The sequence below is a fragment of the Manis javanica genome, chromosome X, assembly GCF_040802235.1.
Source record: "Manis javanica isolate MJ-LG chromosome X, MJ_LKY, whole genome shotgun sequence".
NCBI lineage: Eukaryota > Metazoa > Chordata > Mammalia > Pholidota > Manidae > Manis > Manis javanica.
The window spans coordinates 121,186,154-121,210,774 of record NC_133174.1 but is presented as its reverse complement, the minus strand read 5'-3'; the positions used below and the strand labels follow the sequence as shown (position 1 = coordinate 121,210,774).

Sequence of the window (24,621 nt, the reverse complement as noted above, 5' to 3'; positions counted from 1 at the left end):
TCTGATCTCATTTTTAAAAATCCTTTACAGATAGCCTTTACATATATTATCAAACAGAGCCTGCTTTTTATACCTACGAAAGTAACCATATAAGCAGTTGTTTATTTGTAGACTCTGAGCAGCGTTTTCTTTCTTTTGAGACAGTCCAGGTGTCAATTACTGGCAAAATATTTAGGAAAAGTCATCCTTATCAGCTAGTAAATGGAGACTTTAAAAAACAGACGTATAACCTCAATGCTCTTATTTGCCAAGATGTTTTTCCATACAAATGACAGCTACCTCTTTGGCCAATTGTATGATCCTTATATAATGATATAATGCTCCTTGAGTCATGATATAGACATGTTTTTAAATAAGGTTTAGATGCAGGTTTAAGATGGTAAAGAAATAACAATTTGCTCTTTGTAATGATAGTATTCACTGTTCATTTGCTACAGTTGTTTTTGATAATCTAGACTGGCTCCCTTCATCCATCTTGTTAATGTTTATACAGATTCCCTAAAAAGATATTTCCTGAGTGGTTGTTGTACATTAGAAAAGACAGCCCTGCTAATGAGAGAATTGAAAAATTTCCAGTTAGCATATGTGTGCCTTATTTCATGGGACATATAATCATTATTTTTTCAAAACATCTAGGTGTTCTGCGATTGACAGAAGATACTACCGAATATTTGCTGAGTGCAGCTTGTCTTCTGCAGCTGACTCAAGTCATTGAAGTCTGCTCCAATTTTCTTACGAAGCAGCTCCATCCTTCAAACTGCTTAGGGATTCTGTCATTTGGAGATGCCTGTGGCTGCACAGAGCTCCTGAGAGTGGCACATAAGTACACAATGGTAAAATCATCTGCTTCAAACTAACTTATATAACACAATACGTAACTTACGGATTTGTTTACTTATATACATATATGTGTGTATATCTATATATATATATGTATATATGTGGGTGTATGTATTTATACATCTATGAATATATATGTGTATATACATAAAACCTTTCAAATGCAAAGATTATAATGGTGGGATAAAATTAAAAAGCAATATAAACATACAATTTGCAAACGACTTGCAGCTAATGGTAGCATATGAAAGTATTTGTCTGGTTGAACTGTACTCAAGTTTCTCATTTTTGAAATTAAAAAGGTTTAATTAAATGTCAAAAGCTAAATAAATGGAAATTCTGCCAAACAAGTACATACTTCAAGTAGAACCCATAGTAGATAGGAAAATAAAGTTTCCCTGATGTTTTTACACTATTAGAACTTTAGTGTATAAAATCACACAAATTATGATTTCTAATGAAAGTTTAATGTTCAATAAGGAAAAACAAATATTAATAGACCAATATTAACTGGAAGAACTTGAGAACTATCAAAATTAGTAAATGAGCCAATTCTTTTTAATAGACTTCTTATATCCTAGTGAAAACATATATTTTGGTTAAAAACAATTTTCAGTTCAATCCTTTAACTTACCTAACTTAAGATCTTTTTCAATTCTATTAGTAGAATTGTAATAATTGAACATGTTTGTATGTGTTGATTCTTTGAAAGTTGCATGGGATAAGGCTACATTTATTCAGTTAGATGGCAGTGACATGAAGTACAGATTTCTGTAGGGAGGCAAGAAAAAGTAGAAGATATTAAATTACCATTAATGGTAATATTTCCCTGATGCAAAGAAGAAAATGAATGTTTTAACTTCTGAAGTCACGAACACAAGAAATGGATCTTTCTGTGAAAGCCAGTCAAAAGATAAATATTTCAAGCTAAGAAAATTGGTAGTTATTTAAAATTCAAAAATAAAACACAAATATATAAAGAAAACAATAGAAAATCACACATAAACAGAAACAAATAAAATTAACATTACAGTTTTAGGTTTGAGATGCATTTAAATAAAGAGTATTTTCTAGAGTTTCTATGAAGACCTTAAAATGTTTAAATTTCTAATACTGAAATTCTCAAAATATTTCTTCTAAACCTTCTTCTTTCTTCTTCCCAGCCCTGGTTATTGTTCAGAATTTGAAGTTTCGAACATATTCCTGAAATGTGGAGAGCCATATTATAATGGATTGGCATTTTTGACATGTCTCTTAATTATGCTATTTATATTCCTATATCCTAAATACAGATGTCATATAATCTATAGGAACACCAGTTATATAATTCAAAGGTTAATCCTATACAAAACTAAACAAGAAATCTTCCCTGCTAAATTACCTAAATTCTTGAACTAAGTATTAACAGTTTCCTGTCTGGTACCTCACTCTTGCAGACAAAACATATTCTGATAAACAGCTTGAATTATTTCTGTTGCTCAAAATGAACTTGTCTTCCTTTTCCTATTATGTGACTGAAACTGAGCGTTAGTGCAGGATGTGCATCAAAACACAATACTGCGGTCTCCTTAAATCCCCCTTCTTCAGTTTTTTTAGAAAATAGGTAAAGATCTTGTTGTAATAATGCTTTTGTAATACACTATTGATAGTATAAAATGCAAATAAGTTTAATGTCTTGGAATAATGTTAAACTCCAAGAATTAATTACAGTCCCTTGATTTGTAAACTGAGTAAACAGATTGCCCTCCCTAATGTGAGAGAGCTTCATCCAGAAACTCCCTCACAGACACACTCAAATAGGATTTCACCAAAAGTCTGGACACTCCACGGCTCAAGGTGAGACGTAAAATTAAGCATCATAATTATATAAGCAGTAGCCGGCATCAGTGAAACCTTCAGCAAGTGTGCTATATTCATTTAATACGTTTTACAACAGTGTGTAGGTGTAGATTTAAAAAAATGAATACGAAACCAAAGGCACAAAAGAAGACTCTTAGGAAGGTGCATGGAGAAGACTCTTTACCTTGAAATTAGAAGCAAAATAATTCTAATATAAGGCAATTTAGAATTAATCTTGACACACTAAATATTTCTCTACAGTATTGGGTATGGCAGTGCCATATGTAGATACTTTAGACCAACACACGGTTATTTTTTATTTAGATTGATTCACTGTGTTGCCAAACAATCTTCAACAGTCTCATTAGGCAGGCCCTCTGAAGCCACAATCGATTCAAAAAATCTAATTTCTGATTATATCTAAATATGACCCTAATATAAAGCATTTAAATCATTTCTTAGCTTTCTCAAATCGGCCACCTCCCTTCCTTCCTCCTTCACTCCCTCCCTCCCGCCATCTCATTTACTTTCTTTCTTCCTTTTCTTTCATTAGAGACTGGATAGAAAGGAAAAGGAGGTATGGAGTCTTCTATAGTATTGACACTATACTATTCAGAGTGTACATATAGTACCAGTAATGGGCAAGCACAAATTTTGGAGTGCTTTATCTTTTTCTTAACCCTTTTGCAAAAATTATGTCACTTATGAAAAGCAGTTTCAGTACCAGACAAAATGAAGTAGACAAAATGAAGGCTTAGGTCTGAATCCATACTTGCCGTTTACTGCACAGGAGATCAAACAGTTCACATAGCCTGTTTTCTCCTCAGAAGAATTCCACCTCCCTCAAAATCTGATTGCTGACAACAGTGTTCATGACAGAAACCAGAAAAGTGTGTGACGTACTGTACAAATGTGATGTACTATGAGTTGTAGGAACAGTTCTAGTTCCTACAGTGAGAGGGTTTTCCTCTGGAGACATGTACTACAGTACGATCATCAGGTCTTTCTCAATTGCTTACTTCATTCACAAAAGGGCTCTTGGTCTAAACAAGCAAGTTAACTCAGATTTTATGGTATCAGAGCTTCCTGATGGGTATATCAAACTTGATATATTTTTCTACTAGGCTAACTCAGTTGCACAGTGACAAACTCAGAGTAGAGCTGTGGGAGTGTTTGATTTATCCAGATCTTCCAGTTATTCAGAGGCTGTCTCTGGCTTCTTCTAGAATATCTATTTAGTGGGCTACATAAATTGCTAACTAGACATGTTTATCTCCACTTCAGAAGTATAGTTCATTGCATTGAAAAGGAGATCCTTACTGAGAAAAATGTTGGAAATGATAATTGTGTTGTCACAGAAAATGTATGACCTTATAAATCAGAAAAAATAGAGTTGTGTTTTGAGAGGTAAAAAATGAAACACAGCTGCCTGAAATTTGGACTTGACAAAATACAAGAGAACACCATGACAGAAGGAAAAAATGGAGATATAATATATAAAAATTGAGAGTCCCACTGTCCCCCAAAAATAATTCCACAGGAGTCCCTTTTAGATTATCCTGAATCTGGAGATTGTTGTCCATTATGAAAGAAACCTTTGCCTTGGTTAATAGAAGATCTCTTTTGCTATAAGCGAAAAGACATTTTCATCCATTTCTTCCTCTCATCTCAGAGGAATTCAGCATGTTCAACCCTCAAATGCTCAGCCAGAGCTACCCCTCCCAGCCCTTCAACATAGTACCCACCTTGAAAATTTTCAGCCTTTCTCTTAAGGTTTCTGATTAGAGACCAACTCAACATCAGTTCTGGAGCCAAAAGCTGTTGTCACCCACAACAGCTGGGAAAGAAAATCAACTCGGCTACTCCCTGCGTGGCCTGTGAAATAGTTAAGGTTTTTCCTTGTATTCCGTAAATATCCCTAGTGGAAGCATTTGGCTCTTCAGCTTCACAAGCACCCCCCACTCCCACCCATGCCTCCTGTCCTAGGCAGTATAAATGCATATGTCTGTCTCTCTGGCCTTTTCTGAAATTTAACAAAGTGAAATGTTTTGATATTTTCATTGTGTTAATCAGTTTCCAAGGTATGAAGTTTCAGTAGAAGACCTTTCTTTTCTAGGAACACTTCATCGAGGTAATAAAGAATGAAGAATTCCTCCTGCTTCCAGCTAATGATCTTTGCAGTCTTCTGCACAGTGATGACATTAATGTGCCTGATGAAGATACCATTTTCAATGCTGTCATGCAGTGGGTGGATTATGATGTGCAGGCGAGGCAGCAAGACCTGGCAATGCTGCTTCCTTACATAAGACTGCCCTTGCTTCCACCACAGGTAGGGACATCTACCCAGGTAGAGCAAACTCTCCTTCTGAACTACCACTAGGCATTAATCCATTCCTTCATTGCCTAGTTTTATTTTATTCAGAGGATTTCTGATAATTGGAGTGTACAGGATTTTTGAAGGACATATGCAACCCTCAATAAGCAATATTTATGATGAAGGCAGAGAAAACAAGGATTTCTTTTGAAACCCTACTGGTAATCTCTGAATGTCAGTATAACCATTAGCTTCCATTTCCTGTCACACCAAAGGGGGCTTGTAACAACCAGGAAAAATGACTAGGTTAACTCTTTGTCTTTTTCTGCCCACCTTCTAGGCAAGGTGATGATAATTGGTACAGTATAATGTCAGAGGAGACTAGGAAGGAGTTAGATTCAGGATAATCACTACTGACATGGGTGATTAGCTGCTGTGATTGAAAGCATACTAGAATAGTTGGATGCACTAGACCGTCATAACAGCATCTTCTTAGTGCATGCTGAAGGATTATCCTAAAAATGATTCTAAAATCAAACACTCTTGGATAAGATTCAGGATTGACCCATCTCATATTGAATTTTAGTGTGTGATGTTTAGGGAGGGCAGAATACAGTCCCACTACATAATTCCACCATTAGTGAAAACCATACTTTTTTCTCTGTACCAAATTGATCAATAGTAGATATCCTTTATGTATCATATATATGACTATATTGCACACTTCATATAGAGCCTGTGGCTGAAGTCCTGAAACATCATCCACATTGGGAGGAGGGACCTTATCTGGACCTAGTGGATCAGTAGTGTCATAGACACTAAAAAATTCATTGATTTTCAACAAATTTACTAATTAAATGTTAATATTGAAAAACAGAATGCTAATTTGCTGATGATTTCTCTACATTTTTTAAAATTTTGTATTAAGATATGATTGATATACACTCTTATGAAGGTTTCACATGAAAAAACAATGTGGTTACTACATTTACCCATATTATCAAGTCCCCACCCATACCCCAATATAGTCACTGTCCATCAGTGCAGCAAGTTGCCAGAGATCCACTATGTCCCTTCTCTGTAATACACTGTTCTCCTCGTGATCCCCCATACCATGTGTACTAAGCATAATACCCCTCAGTCCCCTACCCCTCCCTCCCTATCCACCCTCCTACACCCATTCCCTTGGTAACCACTAGGCCATGCTTGGAGTCTCTGAGTCTGCTGCCATTTTGTTCCTTCAGTTTTGCCTCATTGTTATACTCCACAAATGAGGGAAATCATTTGGCATTTGTCTTTCTCTGCCTGGCTAATTTCACTGAGCATAATGTCCTCCAGCTCCATCCATGTTGTTGCGAATGGCAGGATTTGTTTATTTCTTATGTCTGAATAATATTCCATTGTGTATATGGAATATTCTTCTTTATCCATTCATCTGCTGATGGACACTTAGGTTGCTTCCATATCTTGGCTATTGTAAAAAGCGCTGCAATAAACATAGGGGTGCATATGTCTTTTTGAATCTGAGAAGTTGTATTCTTTGGGTATATTCCGAGGACTGGGATTCCAGGGTCAAATGGTATTTCTATTTTTAGCTTTTGAGGAACCTCCATATTGCTTTCCACAATGGTTGAACTAGCTTACATTCCCACCAGCAGGGTAGGAGGGTTCCCATTTCTCCACATCCTTGCCAACATTTGTTGTTCTTAGTCTTTTTGATGCTGGCCACCCTTACTGGTGGAGATGATATCTTATTGTGGTTTTAATTTGCATTTCCCTGGTGATTAGTGATTTGGAGCATCTTTTCATGTGTCTGTTGGCCATCTGAATTTCTTCTTTGGAGAACTGTCTCTTCATATCCTCTGTTCATTTGTTAATCGGGTTATTTGCTTTTTGGGTGTTGAGGCATGTAAGTTCTTTATATGTTTTGGATGTTAACCACTTGTCGGATATGTCATTTACAAATATATTCTCCCATACTGGATGATGCCATTTTTTTTTTGATGATGCCTTTGCCATGCAAAAACTTTTCAGTTTGATGTAGTCCCATGAGTTCATTTTTGCTTTTGTTTCCCTTTCTCAAGGAGATGGGTTCAGGAAGAATTTGCTCATGCTTATATTCAGGAGATGTTTGCCTATGTTGTCTTCTAAGTGTTTTATTGTTTCATGACTTACTTCAAGTCTTTAATCCATTTTGAGTTTACTTTTGTGTATGGGGTGAAATAATAATCCAGTTTCATTCTCTTGCATGTAGCTGTCCAGTTTTGCCAACACCAGCTGTTGAAGAGGCTGTCATTTACCCATTGTATGTCCATGACTCCTTTATCATATATTAATTGACCATATATGGTGGGGTTTATATCAGTGTTCTCTAGTCTGTTCCATTGGTCTATGGGTCTGTTCTTGTGCCAGTACCAAACTCTCTTGATTCCTGTGGCTTTGTAGTAGAGCTGGAAGTTGGGGAGCGTAATTCCCCCTGCTTTATTTTTCCTTCTCAGGATTGCTTTGGCTATTCAAGATCTTTTGTGGTTCCATATGAATTTTAGGATGATTTTCTCTAGTTTGTTGAAGAATCCTGTTGGTATTTTGATAGGAATTGTATTGAATCTGTAGATTGCTTTAGGCAGGATGGCCATTTTGACAATATTAATTCTTCCTATCCATGAGCATGGGATTGGTATATACTTTAATTTCTCTCATGGGTGTCTTGTAGTTTTCAGAGTATAGGTCTTTCACTTCCTTGGTTAGGTTTATTCCTAGGGGTTTTATTCTTTTTGATGCAATTGTGAATGGAATTGTTTTCCTGATTTCTTTCTCTGCTAGTTCATTGGTACTGTGTAGGAATGCCACAGATTTCTGTGTATTAATTTTGTATCCTGCAATTTTGCTGAATTCAGATATTAGATCTAATAGTTTTGGAGTGGATTCTTTAGGGTGTTGTATGTACATTATCATGTCATCTGCAAACAGGGACAGTTTAATTTATTCCTTGCCAATCTTGATGCCTTTTATTTCTTTGTGTTGTCTGATTGCCATGACTAGGACCTCCAGTACTATGCTGAATAGAAGTGGGGAGATTGGACATCCTTGTCTTGTTCCCGATCTTAAAGGAAAAGCTTTCAGCTTTTCACTGTTAAGTATAATGTTGGCTGTGGGTTTGTCATATATGGCCTTGACTATGTTGAGGTACTTGCCCTCTATTCCCATTTTGTTGAGAATTTTTATGATGAATGGATGTTGAATTTTGTCAAATAGTTTTTCAGCATCTACGGAGATGATTATGTGGTTTTTGTCCTTCTTTTCGTTGATGTAGTGGATGATGTTGATGGATTTTCAAATACTGTACCATCCTTGCATCTGTGGCATAAGTCCTACTTGATCCTGATCCATGATCTTTTTTATGTATTTTTGAATTCGGTTGCTAATATTTTGTTGAGTATTTTTGCATCTATGTTCATCAGGGATATTGGTCTGTCATTTTCTTTTTTTGTGGTGTCTTTGCCTGGTTTTGGTATTAGAGTGATGCTGGCCTCATAGAATCAGTTTGGAAGTATTCCCTCCTCTTCTACTTTTTGGAAAACTTTAAGGATATTGGGTATTAGGTCTTCACTAAAGGTTTGGTAAAATTCAGTGGTGAAGCCATCTGATCGAGGAGTTTTGTTCTTAGGTAGGTTTTTGATTACCATTTAAATTTTGTTGCTGGTAATCGGTCTGTTCAGATTTTCTGTTTCTTTCTTGGTCAGCTTTGGAAGGTTGTATTTTTCTAGCAAGTTGTCCATTTCTTCTAGGTTATCCAGTTTGTTAGCATATAATTTTTCATAGTATTCTCTAATAATTCTTTGTATTTCTGTGGTGTCCATAGTGATTTTTCCTTTCTCATTTCTGATTCTGTTTATGTGTGTAGAATCTCTTTTTTTCTAGATAAGTCTGGCTAGGGGGTTATCTATTTTGTTTACTTTCTCAAAGAACCAGCTCTTGCTTTCATTGATTCTTTCTATTGTTTTATTCTTCTCAATGTTATTTATTTCTGTTCTAATCTTTTTTTAAGGTGAAGAAATTTACTAGCCAATTTTTTTGTTATCATTAATCTGCAATTACATGAAGATCATTATGTTTACTAGGCTCCCCACTTCGCCAAGTCCCCCCCACACACCCCATTACAGTCACTGTCCATTAGCATAGTAAGATGCTGTAGAATCACTACTTGTCTTCACTGTGTTGCACAGCCCTCCCTGCTCTAATCTTTATTATGTCCCTCCCTCTACTGACTTTGGGCCTCATCTGTTTTTCTTTTTTCTAGTTTCCTTAATTGTTAGTTTAGACTGCTTATATGAGATTGCTCTTCTTTCTTGAGGTAAGCCTGTATTGCAATATACTTTCCTCTTAGCACAGCCTTGGCTACGTCCTACAGATTTTGCAGTGTTGAATTATTGTTGTCATTTGTCTCCACATATTGCTTGATCTCTGTTTTTATTTGGTCATTGATCCATTGGTTGTTTAGGAGCATGTGTGAAGCCTCCATGTGTTTGAGAGATTTTTCATTTTCTTTGCATAATTTATTTCTAGTTTTATAGCTTTGTGATCTGAGACACTGGTTGGTACAATTTCAATCTTTTTGAATTTACTGAGGCTCTTTTTGTGGCCTAGTATATGATCTATTCTTGAAAATGTTCCATGTGCACTTGAGAAGAATGTGTATTCTGTTGCTTTTGGGTGTAGAGTTCTGTAGATATCTGTTAGGTCCATTTGTTCTATTGTGTTGTTCAGTGCCTCTGTGTCCTTACTTATCTTCTGTCTGGTTGATCTGTCCTTCACAGTGAGTGGAGTGTTGAAGTCTCCTAGAATGAATGCATTGCTTTCTATTTCCCCTTTGAATTCTGTTATTATTTTTTTCACATATGTGGGTGCTCCTGTGTTGGGAGCATAGATATTTATAATGGTTATATCTCCTTGTTGGATTGATCCCTTTATTATTATGTAATGTCCTTCTTTGTCTCTTGTTACTTTCTGTGTTTTGATGTCCATTTTGTCTGATAAAAGTACTGCAACTCCTGCTTTTTTCTCTCTGTTAGTTGCATGAAATATTTTTTTCCATCCCTTCACTTTTAGTCTGTGTATGTCTTTGGGTTTAAAGTGAGTCTCATGCAGGCAGCATATAGATGGGTCCTGTTTTTTTATCCATTCAGTGACTCTATGTCTTTTTGGTGCATTCAGTCCATTTACATTTAGGGTGATTATCAATAGGTATGTACTTATTGCCATTGCAGGCTTTAGACTCGTGGTTACCAAAGGTTCAAGGTTAATTTCCTTACTATCTAAGAGTCTAACTTAACTCACTTAAAACGCTGTTACAAACACAATCTAAAGGTTCTTTTCTTTTTCTCCTCCTTTTCCTTCCTACTCCATTCTTTATATATTAGGTATCATATTCTGTATTCTTTGTCTATTGCTTGATTGACTTTGGGGCTAGTTAATTTAATTTTTCATTTGCCTAGTAATTAGCTGTTCTACTTTCTTTACTGTGGTTTTATTTCCTCTGGTGACAGCTATTAAACCTTAAGAACACTTACATCTATAGCAGTCCCTACAAAATAGACTGTAGAGATGGTTTGTGGGAGGTAAATTCGCTCAGCTTTTGCTTATCTGGAAATTGTTTAATCCCCCCTTCAAATTTAAATGATAATCTTGCTGGATAAAGTAATTTTGGTTCCAGGGCCTTCTGCTTCATTGCATTAAATACATCATGCTACTCCCTTCTGGCCTATATAGTTTCTGCTGAGAAGTCTGATGTTAACCTGATGGACTTTCCTTTGTATGTGATCTTATTTCTCTCTTTGGCTGCTTTTAATAGTCTGTCCTTATCGTTGATCTTTGCCAAGTTTGTTGCTATATGTCTTGTTGTCTCCCTTGGGTCCCTTATGTTGGGAGATCTGTGAATTTCCATGGCCTGAGAGACTATCTTCTCCCCCAGATTGGGGAAGTTTTCAGCAACTACCTCCTCAAAGACACTTTCTATCCCTTTCTCTCTCTTTTTTTCTTCTCGTATCCCTATAATACGAATATTTTTCCATTTGGATTGGTCACACAGTTCTCTCAAAATTCTTTCATTCTTACAGATCCTTTTTTCTCTCTGTGCCTCAGCTTCTTTGTATCCTCTTCTCTAGTTTCTATTTCATTTATCGTCTCCTCCACCATATCCAACCTGCAGTTAATACCCTCCATCATGCTCTTCAGTGATTTGATCTCCAACCTGAATTCATTCCTGAGTTCTTGGATATCTTTCTGTACCTCCATTAGCATGTTGATGATTTTATTTTGAACTCTCTTTCTCTGGAGTTATATTAATTTTTCTCTGGACTGGGTTCCTTTGGTGTTTCATATTTGTATATGGCGCCCTCTAGTGTCCAGAAGTTCTACTTTGGAGCTACTCAGCCCCTGAAGCAATGTGGGGGGTTGCAGGGGAGCAGTACTGGTGCCTGGGGGGAGGAAAAAGCCGTTCCCTGCTTCCTGGCTGCTATGCCTGTCTCCACTGCCTTAACCAGTGGGCCGAGTGCACAGGTATAAGCTTTTGTCCCAGAGAAGCTGGATATGGATCCCTGCTTTCCACAAGCAGCTGAAATCTCAGTCTCTCCAGGAATTCTGCCTGTTTTAGCTTTCCAACCCGGTAATCATGCGAGTATCATGAAAGCACCATGAAATGTAGGTTTGTGCACCCAAAGCAGATCTCCAGAGCTAGGTATTCAGCAGTCCCAGGCCTTCCACTCCCTCCCTGCTCCATTTATTTTCCTCCCACTGGTGAGCTGGGGTGGGAGAAGGGCTTGGGTCCCGCAGTGCCACAGGTTTGGTACGTTACCCTGTTCCATGAGGTCTGCTCTTTTCTCCAGGTGTACGCAGTCTGGTGCCATCCTCTTTCCTGTTGCTCTCTCAGGATTAGTTGTGACAACTATATTTTCTAATTGTATAGAGTTGTAGGAGGAAGCCTCTGTCTCTCCTCTCATGCCACCATCTTCAGTCGGGATCTTCCAGTTTCTCTACATTTTTAAAAACATTTTAGCTGTAAGTTAAATTCCATGGAACTCTAGTAAGCTTGAGAACCTATTGATGTGGAATGGAAAACATTAACTGTTCTCCTAGGTATAGCAAATTGTTCAAAGGGCAAGGCAATAGTCACACCAAAAAGAGAAACATTAAAATATACATGTAATCTTAGACCCAAGGTTCAGCATCTACGGAAATTTTATGTTGATGCTCTTATGTGTGTTACTCTCATGAGAAGGTCTATACAATTTTACAGATTTTCTAAGTCAGTGCTTCTCAAAATGTCCATGGACCAGCTGCATGTCATTTTCTGGAAGCTTGTTAGAAACTCAGTTTCTGACTCCTACCACATACATACTGAAACACTTTCTGGGTACAGGGAGAAGGAATTTGTGTTTTAACAAGTTCTCCAAATGGTTCTTAGGTATGTAAACACTTGATATGCACTGGTGTAAAGGATCAGACCCATTTGACTCTACACTGCTTTAAGTCAATATGACATTCTTTCAGAAAAGTGCTTAGTTTGGACTTCTCTTACTTTATTAGAAGGTGGGTACATTTCCAGCCAATATAACCAGTGATACCTTGGCCTCCCATCCCTGAGCAGGCCTTAGAGCCTACAATGTGGTCTCCTACGGACTTTTGCTGCTGATGACAGTGGCGGGTAATGGCATACAGAATATAGACTTTCCAAAATAATTTTGAAAGTGACTTTAAACAAATATTCTAGATATGAAATATATGAAGTGAATGGTATATTCTAGACATGAAATATATGAAGTGAATGGTAGTAAAACGTTGGAGAATATTTTTGGAAGAAAAAAAATTACACAGCCCAATTTACAAATGTGTTTTCAGCAGTGTATGCATTAGAAACTGCCTAGGGTTTCACCAGCCAAGTAAAAATAGTTATCCATTCGAAATTATAGGTAAAGTGAGAACAGAGGTGAGATTAAGCAGTGTGGAACAGGAACCTTCAGGGAAATTTTTGGGAGTGAAATTAGCAACTTCATTACAACAATCTTATACTCTTCTCAATACCCTGTGATACTGTGGACCCCAAACCCCAAGGACCCAATCTAAATGATGCTTGATAAATTCTGAAACAAACATAATTCCTCAGCTCATCTCAGGAAAAATACTCTACCTAATGTTTATCCCATTCTGTTAGGGTCTTACTGTCTGTCAGGCAGTGATGGTTTGGCCAGAAAGGACTGGCCATTTACTCTTGCTGATGTGTTGCCTTTTTGCTAACACATGTAATTCACTGATGTATACATGTACATGCGTACAGATAAAAAGCTCCTGTTTTCAGAATACCTTATAAAAGTGATTAGATGATAAAGATGTGACACCCTGCAGGCAGTGCTGTTTCATTTTCACTGGGCATGTTGGTATTCCCTCCTCTAAATCTAGCATAAAGGTGGCTGCTTGTCTGGCTACATGCAATAGACTAGGAGATGCTTGCTTTGTGTACATACACGCAGTCCTTCACTTTGACTGCTTTAAGAAACACATATCCTGAGTGCTTTTCTCTTTCACTCCTTGAGAGTGAATGTGTATGCATTGCAAAGATGGGTAATATGTCAAATCTGCAGAGTCCTTTAGCTACTACATGGAGAGCTTTAGTCACTTCAAATCATCAGTGAACACAAAGTATGTCACTAAGCAACTTAAAATATTAAATGATAGCATTTCTACATTTGAATTAGCTCGAGTTTTCTCCAATGTTCTCTAAATGAATATGTTCTTTCTAATCGTGGGCTCCTCATTTCATATACTGTGAATTATTACTTTTCAGTTACTGGCGGGTCTTGAAGACAGACCCGTGTTCACTACTGATCTACAGAGCCAAAAACTCCTGATAGAAGCTATGAAGTATCATCTCTTCCCTGAAAGAAGACACATGCTGCAAAGCCCTCAGACCAAGCCTAGAAAATCTACTGTGGGGGCGCTTTATGCTGTGGGAGGCATGGATGCTATGAGAGGTAGCAGGAACAAGCTAATTAATTGAAAATATCATTTTAAAGAGAGGATATATTCTTAACACCCTCACAATTATGATGGTGGTATTTAAATATTGGCATCTAAAGCTAATTTTAGGCTTCTTTATGTAATTTTGTGACTTTTTTCTTATGGAATTTAACCCTTTTATTAGTGTTGGCTAAACTCGGAACAGGTACTTTTGTAGCAGCAATTCTTAAATATGAGCATTTGCTCTGCAGTGTAATATATTTTCAAGGAAAACTTATATAAGGTTTATCATAAATGGAAGGGACAAGGTCCTCCAAATTTGCTTTTTGTCAGAAATAGAAGAGTGGCCTCTAACTCCTTCATGTCAGTTTACTGTTAGGTACTCAAAGGCTAATTACAGAGGATCTTGAAATAAGGATAATAAGATCAGTAGTTAAAACCTGGAATAAAGTAATGATTTTATGTAAGAATTTTATCAAAGGGAATAAGGAAACGTTTCTGAAGCCATCATCTTTACTTTGAACTGTTCTTAGAACCTATTTCTCTGTAGTTCTGCCCTTTTTACACATAAGTCGGTAGAACTATGTTTGCCAAAACAGTGGAATGAGGATTTTGTAATTAAGAGTTGACTGTTTAGGAAATAAAATCAAACTACTTAATACTTGGCAAGTCGTATGTAGAAATTTCATTGGACACCTTGTAGAAAATGATGCAAACTTCAAAGTTTTGTGCTACTAGAAACTGATCCTTTCTTTTGATATGTGTAGTTATAATTTTAATATGGAAATTGAAGGTGATACAGGAAGTAATGCCAATTAATCACAAATCTATAAAACAAGAGCTTGCAAATATAATTGTTTCCAAAGTAGTAGAGTAACCTCACAAAACTAGTATTCTTCAGAAAAGAACAAATACAATGAAATCTTATAATTAATTTCAGGTCTGGCAACTTGTTATTTTATTGCATTTTATTGAATAGAATGAGTATTAACAGCATGTTGAAATGTGTTTTGTTTGATATTTAAGTTAAAGAGTTATTAAATGCAAAATGCAATTACAGTCATTCTTAATTTCTGATTTAAAAAAAAGAACCTAACTTGCAATGTGAGAAGTGGAAAATGTTTATGTTTGTTTGGTTTTGCATTTGTTTTCTTTTTTTATTGTTACAAAACATGGTAATGAGTATTTACAACTCATCAGTTTCTGAAAATGTGTCAAATGTGACTCTACAGTCCCTTGACTCTATTACCACAGTTTTATATGGAAGAAAGGAAGTCCATGATTCTGAAACTTTTTGTGTACATACAGCATGGAGACATAAAAGGCCCTGTGGGAAGTTGCAGCCAACTAAAATAGTAGTAAAGCTACTCATTTGAGTATCTGATCCTTGATTGGTGTTTTGTAAACATCATTTCTAATCCTTACAATAAGGCTACAAGGTAGATTTATTATCTAATTTTGCAGATGAAGAAACTATAAGTTTCTTCAGTTTAGATAGCCAAGCCAAGGACAAATACCTAGAAATACTAGAAACGGAATTCTCACTCAAATCCTATGTTCCTTTTTGCTATGTTGCCACTATTTTAGAAGAGAGAGCAACAACATCAAAACTGATTCCCCTCTTTGAGGGTTTTAGAATCTGCTGAAGAACTGGCATGAGCACTTAGGAACAAAAAAGGAAAAAGGAAAAAGACCTAAGTATATCAAAACCATTACTGAGATAGCATTTATTTACAAAAATCAGTATTACATTTTAGAATGTACCAATTTTCACTCCTTCATAAAACTTTAAATAAGAATTTCTGCAGATATGCCTGTTCTTAGTGTGTTGTTACAATTACCTTTCTTTTTAAGATATTTTTTGAACTTACACCTTTTGATGTTTAGGAAAAAGTCAGTGCTTCCTCAGTCTTCAATTTCCTCACTGACTCATGCAAGTAACTTGGAATTAGTTGCTCAATACAGATATCACACAAGTAGCTGGGGCTAACTATCACTCCTACCATTTAAAATAATCATCAGAAACTGTAAGCATAATCACGGAGTAAAAATTTGTAAATGGCCAAATGGTAAACTTTGGGCTTTTGTACATACAACGTAATCAATGGCTTTTCATTTATTAAAAACAATGAACTCTCAGAGATGGTATGGCAAGAAACAAATTATTCATTTTTAGATCATTTTAAACATAGAGGAAATCACTAAGCTGTCTTAGGTATGCTTTATATTTGAATAATAATACTTCCGTTTTCCACCTTGGTTATTAGTTAGAAACATCCCTGTTGTACAAAATCAACTTTTAGTAAAATTTAGCAGGCATTGTGAATGACTGGCAAAAAGTACTGCCTACAGAAATGACAACTTATTATGACGTAATGACAATTTTGATGGCAGTGGTGACAATATACTATGGTAGTAAACTTGGAATTTCAGTAACTGAATAGAAAACGAAATATTAACACATAAAGGAGGTAATAATTCAATGTCATATTTTAATACTAATACTAATAATTAATTTTATTCTTAATTATAATCCTTTGAGTCACCATCATGAAACATTCTTTGAATCAACACGAAAGACCCATTTAAAAGGGATTTTCATTCCTGCACCTTAAGTCGTTTGCATTTTAGATTAGCTTACACGCACCCCAAGCTGAATTTTAAAAAGGGCCCAAATTAATATATTGAATGGTATAATTATATGTATAATATATTGAATGAATAAGTAATTAAAACCATAGTGGATGTGTAAATAAGTCAGTGATAGATTCCAAGACAATTTTTTGTGTTTGCCACCTGTGTTAGTACTACCAGTAGCATAGCATAGCCAAAGAAGCCATCATGAGCACGTAAGCCATGTATTTGTAAATAAACTATTTCATTCTGAAACGTATTTAGATCCAGGAGTGGTAAAATGTTCCTCTTGTCTTGCCTGCCAAGTTGGAGAATCATCTGGTCTACTTACTTTACTTTGAGTTGCAATTACTGATTCTATGCTATAAATTATCAGTACAGAAATAAAGTGTGAATGGTGCCAATTCAACACTTTTATCTATGTGTTTTTTAACTTTTCAATATCCCCGTTTACAGGTACCCCTACAGTTGAAAAATATGACCTCAGGACCAATAGCTGGCAACACTGTGGCACCATGAGTAACCTTAGGGTTCAGTTTGGGGTTGCAGTTAATAATAAGCTGTATGTCCTCGGAGGAGGAAATGATTTTAAAACTTTAAATATTGTGGAATGTTTTGATCCAGATAGTAAAATCTGGACTGTGATGCCTCCCATGTTAACAGCGAGATATGCCTTAGGTAAGAGCTTAGTTTTACGTCGTTTCTAAAGAATGTGTAGTTGTTAATAGAGCTTTTTAAAAATTAGTTTCTAAAGAATGTATAGTTAGTATGGATTTTTAAAAATTCAGTTCAGCTGCACATTATTGGAATTTAGCCAAACCCTTAGTCAAAATGTCTCCAACATGCTGAAAAGTGTAAGCAAATTGTGAAACCCTGTCAAACTCTTCTCTTGTTTCAGATGTCAGACTTGTCAATTTTATCTCCCTTTTACTGATATTTTAACAAGGCCTGCTTTAAGAGAGATAAAAACGTTTGGAAGAAATATATTGTTGAGGAATATAAAACTACACCTGGATTTTTTTTTCTAAGCTCAGTTTAGAGGAAAGAGCACATGATGTTGGAGATACATTGTGTTTCTAGTTACATGAATTGTGACCCTTCCCAGAACATCAAATTTGTATGTCAGCAAAGGCCTTAGGATGCAGATTCAAGGCAGGGATATTGAGGAAATTGTAGAGCAGCTCTAGGTTATACTTAAGCCAGGAGTTGCCAAGAAATTGAAGAAAGGTGTAGTAAAAACCTCTGGAATAGTGAGGAACTTTGATTCTCTTGAACATTTGACAGAGTACATCTTTCTGCATGCTAGACTACTTTGTTTAAAAAGAAGAATAATTACCTTAGTAAGTCAATTAAGAACTGACTTATACACAGTTAAAAAGTGGCAGATCAAGGTCTGGTATTGTTAACCCCAAATTACCTAATACAGTGTCTATGCCAAATGATAGACTATGTAATTATGCAGCTCAGTTGTGTCAGTGTGATTCCTTGACATAGTTTAGAAAACATAACATAGAAAAATAAGAGCAAGTTTTAAAAATCTCATTGATATCACTAAAGAGGTAAGAGAGGTGATGAGGATATACCACTGAGACACTGACTGAGATGGTGAAGAAGGTGGGGGGAGGGACCAATTATTTGAATTCCCAGAAAAGATAAGCAGCAGTTAGAAAGGGGTTATTCATAGTATCTAAAGGAAGACACTTCTGACTAAACCTCAAAAAGCCCTGTCTATTTCATTACCCCATGGGGATCTCTTTTTTAATCCCTATAATAAAGAGCAGGGTTCAAAAAGACCTACCACAGATAGCCTACAATTTTAAAATTTATCTAAGATTCAGTATCATATTTCATCTACCCCTTACATTCAAAACCTAGCCTTGAAATTATGCCAGAAAAAATCAGCTTCCCTTTTCAATGATATCCCTATTAAAGTATCTCTCACTACCTCCTTTGACTTCAGTGTTACAACAGTGATAGCCTTTCACAATACAGTAACTATGGCCTGAAAGTTTCCTAGGATTAATAGACTATATTTACTTTCATATCAAGATCAGTAAATTATTTATGTGTACACAAAGCCATTTAAGAAACAAAAAAAAATTGTTAGCCCATCAGTTGTTTGAAGAATGAAACAGTATCCCTTATCTGTGCTGTACCTTCGTGAGCCCTCATGCTATTTTTATCCTTTAAGGTGTAGCAACACTCAAAGGACCAATGTATGCTGTTGGTGGTCATGATGGGTCGAATATTCTAAACTCTGTAGAAAGATGGGACCCTGAGGGACGTGATTGGACTTATGTGGCCAGTATGTCAAGTCCTAGAAGCAGAGTTAGCGTTGTTGCATTAAATGGCAAGTGAGTAAACCCAAACCTGCATGCGCTTTGCTCCCAGGTCATGTGATACAGCACTTTCTTGATGGGCTCCATCAGTGAGTAAGCATTCCCAGTGACCAAGACATTCTATTTATGAGTCATAAAAGGCCTTTGTTGGAACCCTCCCTTCACTATGACAGAAAACACTTTTCTAAAATGAACATTTAAATTAAATATTCTGTAGTCTCTTGTCACTCAAGTGTGGTTCTGGGACCAGCAGCATTAGCATTACCTGAGATCTACATAGATATGTTGGTTTGATATCTTATTCTGGGTGATGGTTACATGAGTGTATACACATGTTAAAATTCACCAAGCTATACATTAAGATTTGTGTATTTCATTGTATGTCCCTCAGTAAAAATTCATGACAAAAAAGAAATGCTGAATCCCAGCCCCACCCTAAGTAAACCTCCTGAATCAGAATCAGTATTTTACCAATATCCTCAAGTGACTTGTGTGCAAAGTAAACTTGAAAAGCACTTTTGTAGGTAAACCTGTTTCAATTTTGCCCTCAAGAAGCTACCACTTTTGACATTATGACTTATTTTTTAGTATCAAAACTTTGGTCTCTGTAATAGGGAAGTCTTTTTGTTCTTTACTACTCACTCTCTGCTGAGAGTACAGGATTCCCAACTCTAGAATTACGTCTAGTACCGTCTTTCTGAATCTTTCCCTCTGGTGATCACTTGCCTATCAGAGAAAGCTAATATATTAAAGTCCTATGGTATTAGAGGTTGCAAAGAGCCTGAATGGTTACTTCTTCCAAGTAATTATGTACTTTCTGACAAGGGACCTTTGGAGACAATGACTATCATATAGGAAGCTCTTGAATGATAAGAATTTCAGACACCAGGGTATATCAGTGGCAGGAGATAGTCTTCTGTGTCCATATTTACCATGTATAAAGCCAATACTTTGTTATATAACTGATCTCAGTAGAAATTTCAACACAGATGATTTTTAGCACCTGTGTATGAAGTAGGAAATGTCTATAGTTAAGAGAAAACCCAGGCTTACCATGTCTTAGAGCTTAAAAGACTCTTAACTGTCATTATCTCTGGTCTGACCTGAATGATATCAGGGGACTCAGTGGCCATCTCGTAACACTTGCAAAATAGGCTGAAATAATTAAATTTGACTAAGTTTGTTTTGCTGACTCACAAAACAAATGGGCTCATAACTGAGCATGAAGTGTAGTTACAGACATGTGGTTTAGTAAATGTTTATCTTCTTTATTGATGCAGGACTCAATTTAAGTTAGATTTAAAATGCTGCTCATCAAAATAATTAGCATTGTAAAGTTTATCAGAGAACTGCCATTGAAAATGTATCTCCCTATGAATAATTCCACTTTCTTGGTTCTATCCTATTTCCTTAGTTATTTAAGTTACTGTTTTGTTAGTGGCAATTTTTTTTATATTAAATAAAGCAGTTCATAAAGACAATGGGGGCATTAAATATTGTGGTGTGGGAGGTGGGACAGAGGCTTCCTCCTAAAACTGCATATAATGGGAAAATATAATTAAAACAACTAATTCTGAAAGAGCAGCAGAAAAGAAGGCTGTGGTAGACTGCATACACCTGGAGAAAAGAACAGACCTCACGGAACAAGGTAAAGAGCCATATCCATGACCCAGCGGGTCCCAAGCCCTTCCCCAACTTCAGCTCACCGGCATGAGGAAGAGAAACAGAGCAGGGAGGAAGTGGAGGCTTGGGACTGCTGAACACCTAGCTCTGAGATCTTTTCTGGGAGCACAAACCTACACTGCATGGTGCTCTGGTGATTAGGGGGATTGGAAAGCAAAGACAGGCAGAATACCTGGAGAGACTGAGATTCCAGATGCTTGTGAAAAAACAGATATATATCCAGCTGCTCAGGGACAAAAACAAGGAGAGACATCCTAATGGTGAGAGGGCTGCTAAAGGGGCAATGATTGCACAGAGATTACTGCCCAGGAGAAAGAACAGGTAGACAGAATTGTCCGGGTGCAGTATACCTAGCACCAAGGGAACTTCCACAATCGTCAGGCATTCCAGCCCCCTGGCTGGATATGCAGCTCCAAGGCCCCATCCGTGATACATAGCCTCCTGCACTTCCTCCGGGAAGCCCACACTTCACTCGCAAACCAGCCAACCCTGCTCTGGCATCAGGCGAGCCAGAGGGAAGCCCCACATACAGCAGCTACAAACGCAAAGCATAGAGGCTTATACCTGTGTGCTCTGCCCACTGGTTCTGGCAGTGGAGACAGGGATAGTAGCCGGGAAGCAGGAAGCCACTCTTTCCAACCACCAGGCACCAACACTGCTCCCCTGCGACACCCAACATTACTTCAGGGACTGAGCAGCTCCAGAGTGAAGAGCTTCTGGACACTAGAGGGCGCAACATACAAATGTTAAACATCAAAGGAACCTGGTTCAAAGCAGAATCCAACATACACCAGAGAAACAGTCAAATGAAACTGATCTCATCAATATTCCTGAAAGTGATTTCAAAATAAAAATCATAAACATGTTCATGGAGGTACAGAAAAATATTCACTAACTCAGGAATAAATTCCAGTCAGAGATCCAATCATTACCAAACACAGTATCAGAAATGAAACATACAATGGAAGGTTTTAAAAGCAGATTAGATACAGTGGAGTAGACAATAAATGAAATAGAAATTAGAGAACATGAATACAAAGAAGCTGAGGCACAGAATGAAAAAAGGATCTCTAAGAATGAAAGAATATTGAGACAACTGTGTGACCAATCCAAGTGGAACAGTATTCAAGTTATAGTGGTACCAGAAGAAGAAGAAGAAGAAGAAGAGAGAGAGAGAAAGGGATAGAATGTGTCTTTGAGGTGGTAATTGCTGAAAACTTGCCCAATCTGGGGAAGGAAATACTCTCAAGTCATGGAGGTGCACAGATCTCCCAACACAATGGATCCAAGGAAGACAACACCAAGAAATATAATAATAAAAATTGCAAAGGATCAAGGATAAGGACAGACTATTAAAAGCAGCCAAAGAGAGAAATACTATAAGATCACATACAAAGGAAAGCCCATCAGGCTATCATCAGACTTCTCAGCAGAAAACATACAGTTCAGAAGGGAGTGGCATGATATATTTAATGCAATGAAGGAGAAGGACCTCATACCAAGAATACTTTACCCAGCAAGATTACCATTTAAATTTGAATGAGGGATTAAGCAATTTCCATATAAGCAAAAGCTGAGAGAATTTACCTCCCACAAACCACATCTACAGTGTATTTTGGAGGGACTTCTATAGATGGAAGTGTTCCTAAGGTTTAATAGCTGTCACCAGATGTAATAAAACCACAGTAAAGAAAGAACTGTTAATTACTAATCAAATGAAAAATTAAATCAACTACCTACTAAGTCAATCAAAGGATAGACAAAGAGTGCAGAACATGATTCCTAATATATGAAGAATATAGGAGGAATATGAAGAAGGAGAAAAAAAGAACTTTTAGGTTTTGTTTGTAATAGCATACTAATTGAATTATGTTAAACTCTTAGATAGTGAGGAAGTTAACCTTGAACTTTCAGTAACCACGAATCTAAAGTCTGCAATGGCAATAAGTACATACCTATCAATAATCACCCTAAATGGCAATGGTCTGAATGCACCAATCAAAAGACATAGTCACTGAATGGATAAAAATACAAGACCCAGCTATATGCTGCCTACAAGAGACTCACTTTAAACCCAAGGACATACACAGACTAAAAATAAAGAGATGGAAAAAGATATTTCAAGCAACTAATAGGGAGAAAAAGGCAGGAGTTGCAGTACTTGTATTAGACCAAATAGACTTCAAAACAAAGAAAGTGACAAGAGACAAAGACTGACATTGCATAACGATAAAGGGTGCAACTCCAACAAGAAGATATAACCATTATAAATATCTATACAACCAACACAGGAGCACCTACATATGTGAAATAAATACTAACTGAATTAAAAGGGGAAACAGAATGCAATGCATTCATTCTAGGAGACTTCAACACTCCGCTCACTCCAAAGGACAGATCAACCAGGCAGAAAATAAGTAAGGACACAGAGGCACTGAACAACACATTAGAACAGATGGACCTAACAGACATCTAGAGAACTCTACACCCAAAAGCAGCAGAATACACATTACTCTCATGTCCACAGGGAACATTTTCAAGAATAGATCATATATTAGGCCACAAAAAGAGCCTCGGTAAATTCAAAAAGATTGAAATTGTACCCCCCAGTTTCTCAGACCACAAAGCTATGAAACTAGAAATAAATTATGCAAAGAAAACAAAAAAATCCCACAAACACATGGATGCTTCACAACATTCTCCTAAATAACCAATGGATCAATGACCAAATAAAAACAGAGATCAAGCAATATATGGAGACAAATGACAACAATAATTCAACACCGCAATATCCGTTGGACTCAGCAAAGGCCATGCAAAGATAGAGGTATATTGTAGTACAGGCCTCCTTCTGGAATAAAGAACAATCCCATATGAACACTCTAAACACACAAATAACGAAAGTAGAAGAAGAACAAATGAGATCCAAAGTCAGTACAAGGAGGGATATAATAAACATTAGAGCAGGAATAAATAAAATTGAGAAGAATAAAACAATAAAAACAATCAATGAAGGGAAGAGCTGGTTCTTCAAGAAAATGAACAAAATAGATAAATCCCTAGCCAGATTTATCAAGAAAAGAAGAGAGTCTACATGCATAAACAGAATCAGAAATGAGATAGGAAAAATCACTATGGACACCACAGAAATACAAAGAATCATTAGAAAATACTATGAAAAATTTTATGCAAATAAACAGGATATCCTAGAAGAAATGGTCAAATTTCTAGAAAAACACAAACTTCCAAGGCTGACCCAGAAAGAAACAGAAAATCTGAACAGACCAGCAATGAAATTGAATTGGTAATCAAAAAATTACCTAAGAACAAAACCCCTAGACAAGATGGCTTCACCGCTGAATTTTATCAAACATAAGTGAAGACCTAATATACATCCTCTTTAATGTTTTCCATAAAGTAGAACAAGATGAAATACTTCCAAACTCATTCTATGAGGCCAGCATCACTCTAATACCAAAACCAGGCAAAGACACCACAAAAAAAGAAAATGACAGACCAATATCCCTGATGAACACAGATGCAAAAATACTCAATAAAATATTAGCAAACCGAATTCAAAAATACATGAAAAAGATCATCCACCATTACCAACTAGAATTTATTCCAGGGAAGCAAGGACGGTACAATATAAGAAAATCCATCAACATCATCCTCCACATCAACACAATGAAGGACAAAAAACACATGAACATCTCCGTAGATGCCAAAGAAGCATTTGACAAAATTCAATATCGATTCATGATAAAAACTCTGAACAAAACTTGTATAGAGGTCAAGTACCTCAACATAATAAAGGCCATATATGACAAACCCACAGCCAACATCATACTTAACAGTGAGAATCTGAATGCCTTTCTTTTAAGATCAGGAACAAGACAAGAATGCCCACTCTGTCCACTTCTATTCAACATAATTCTGGAGGTCTTTGCAGCAGCAATT

General features: G+C 36.5%; 1 protein-coding gene across 3 annotated transcripts in view; it reads left to right on the top strand.

Annotated features, from left to right (window-relative positions):
• Window positions 1–24,621, top strand: part of LOC118970540 (kelch-like protein 4) — a 139,216-nt gene that overhangs the window by 106,939 nt on the left and 7,656 nt on the right. For all 3 annotated transcript variants that reach the window (XM_073227359.1, XM_073227360.1, XM_073227361.1), the window contains 5 exons: window positions 637–833; window positions 4,796–5,008; window positions 13,833–14,019; window positions 17,096–17,317; window positions 18,831–18,993. In XM_073227359.1, coding sequence (XP_073083460.1) covers window positions 637–833; window positions 4,796–5,008; window positions 13,833–14,019; window positions 17,096–17,317; window positions 18,831–18,993 — 982 coding nt within the window. The remainder of the gene's footprint in view (window positions 1–636; window positions 834–4,795; window positions 5,009–13,832; window positions 14,020–17,095; window positions 17,318–18,830; window positions 18,994–24,621) is intronic.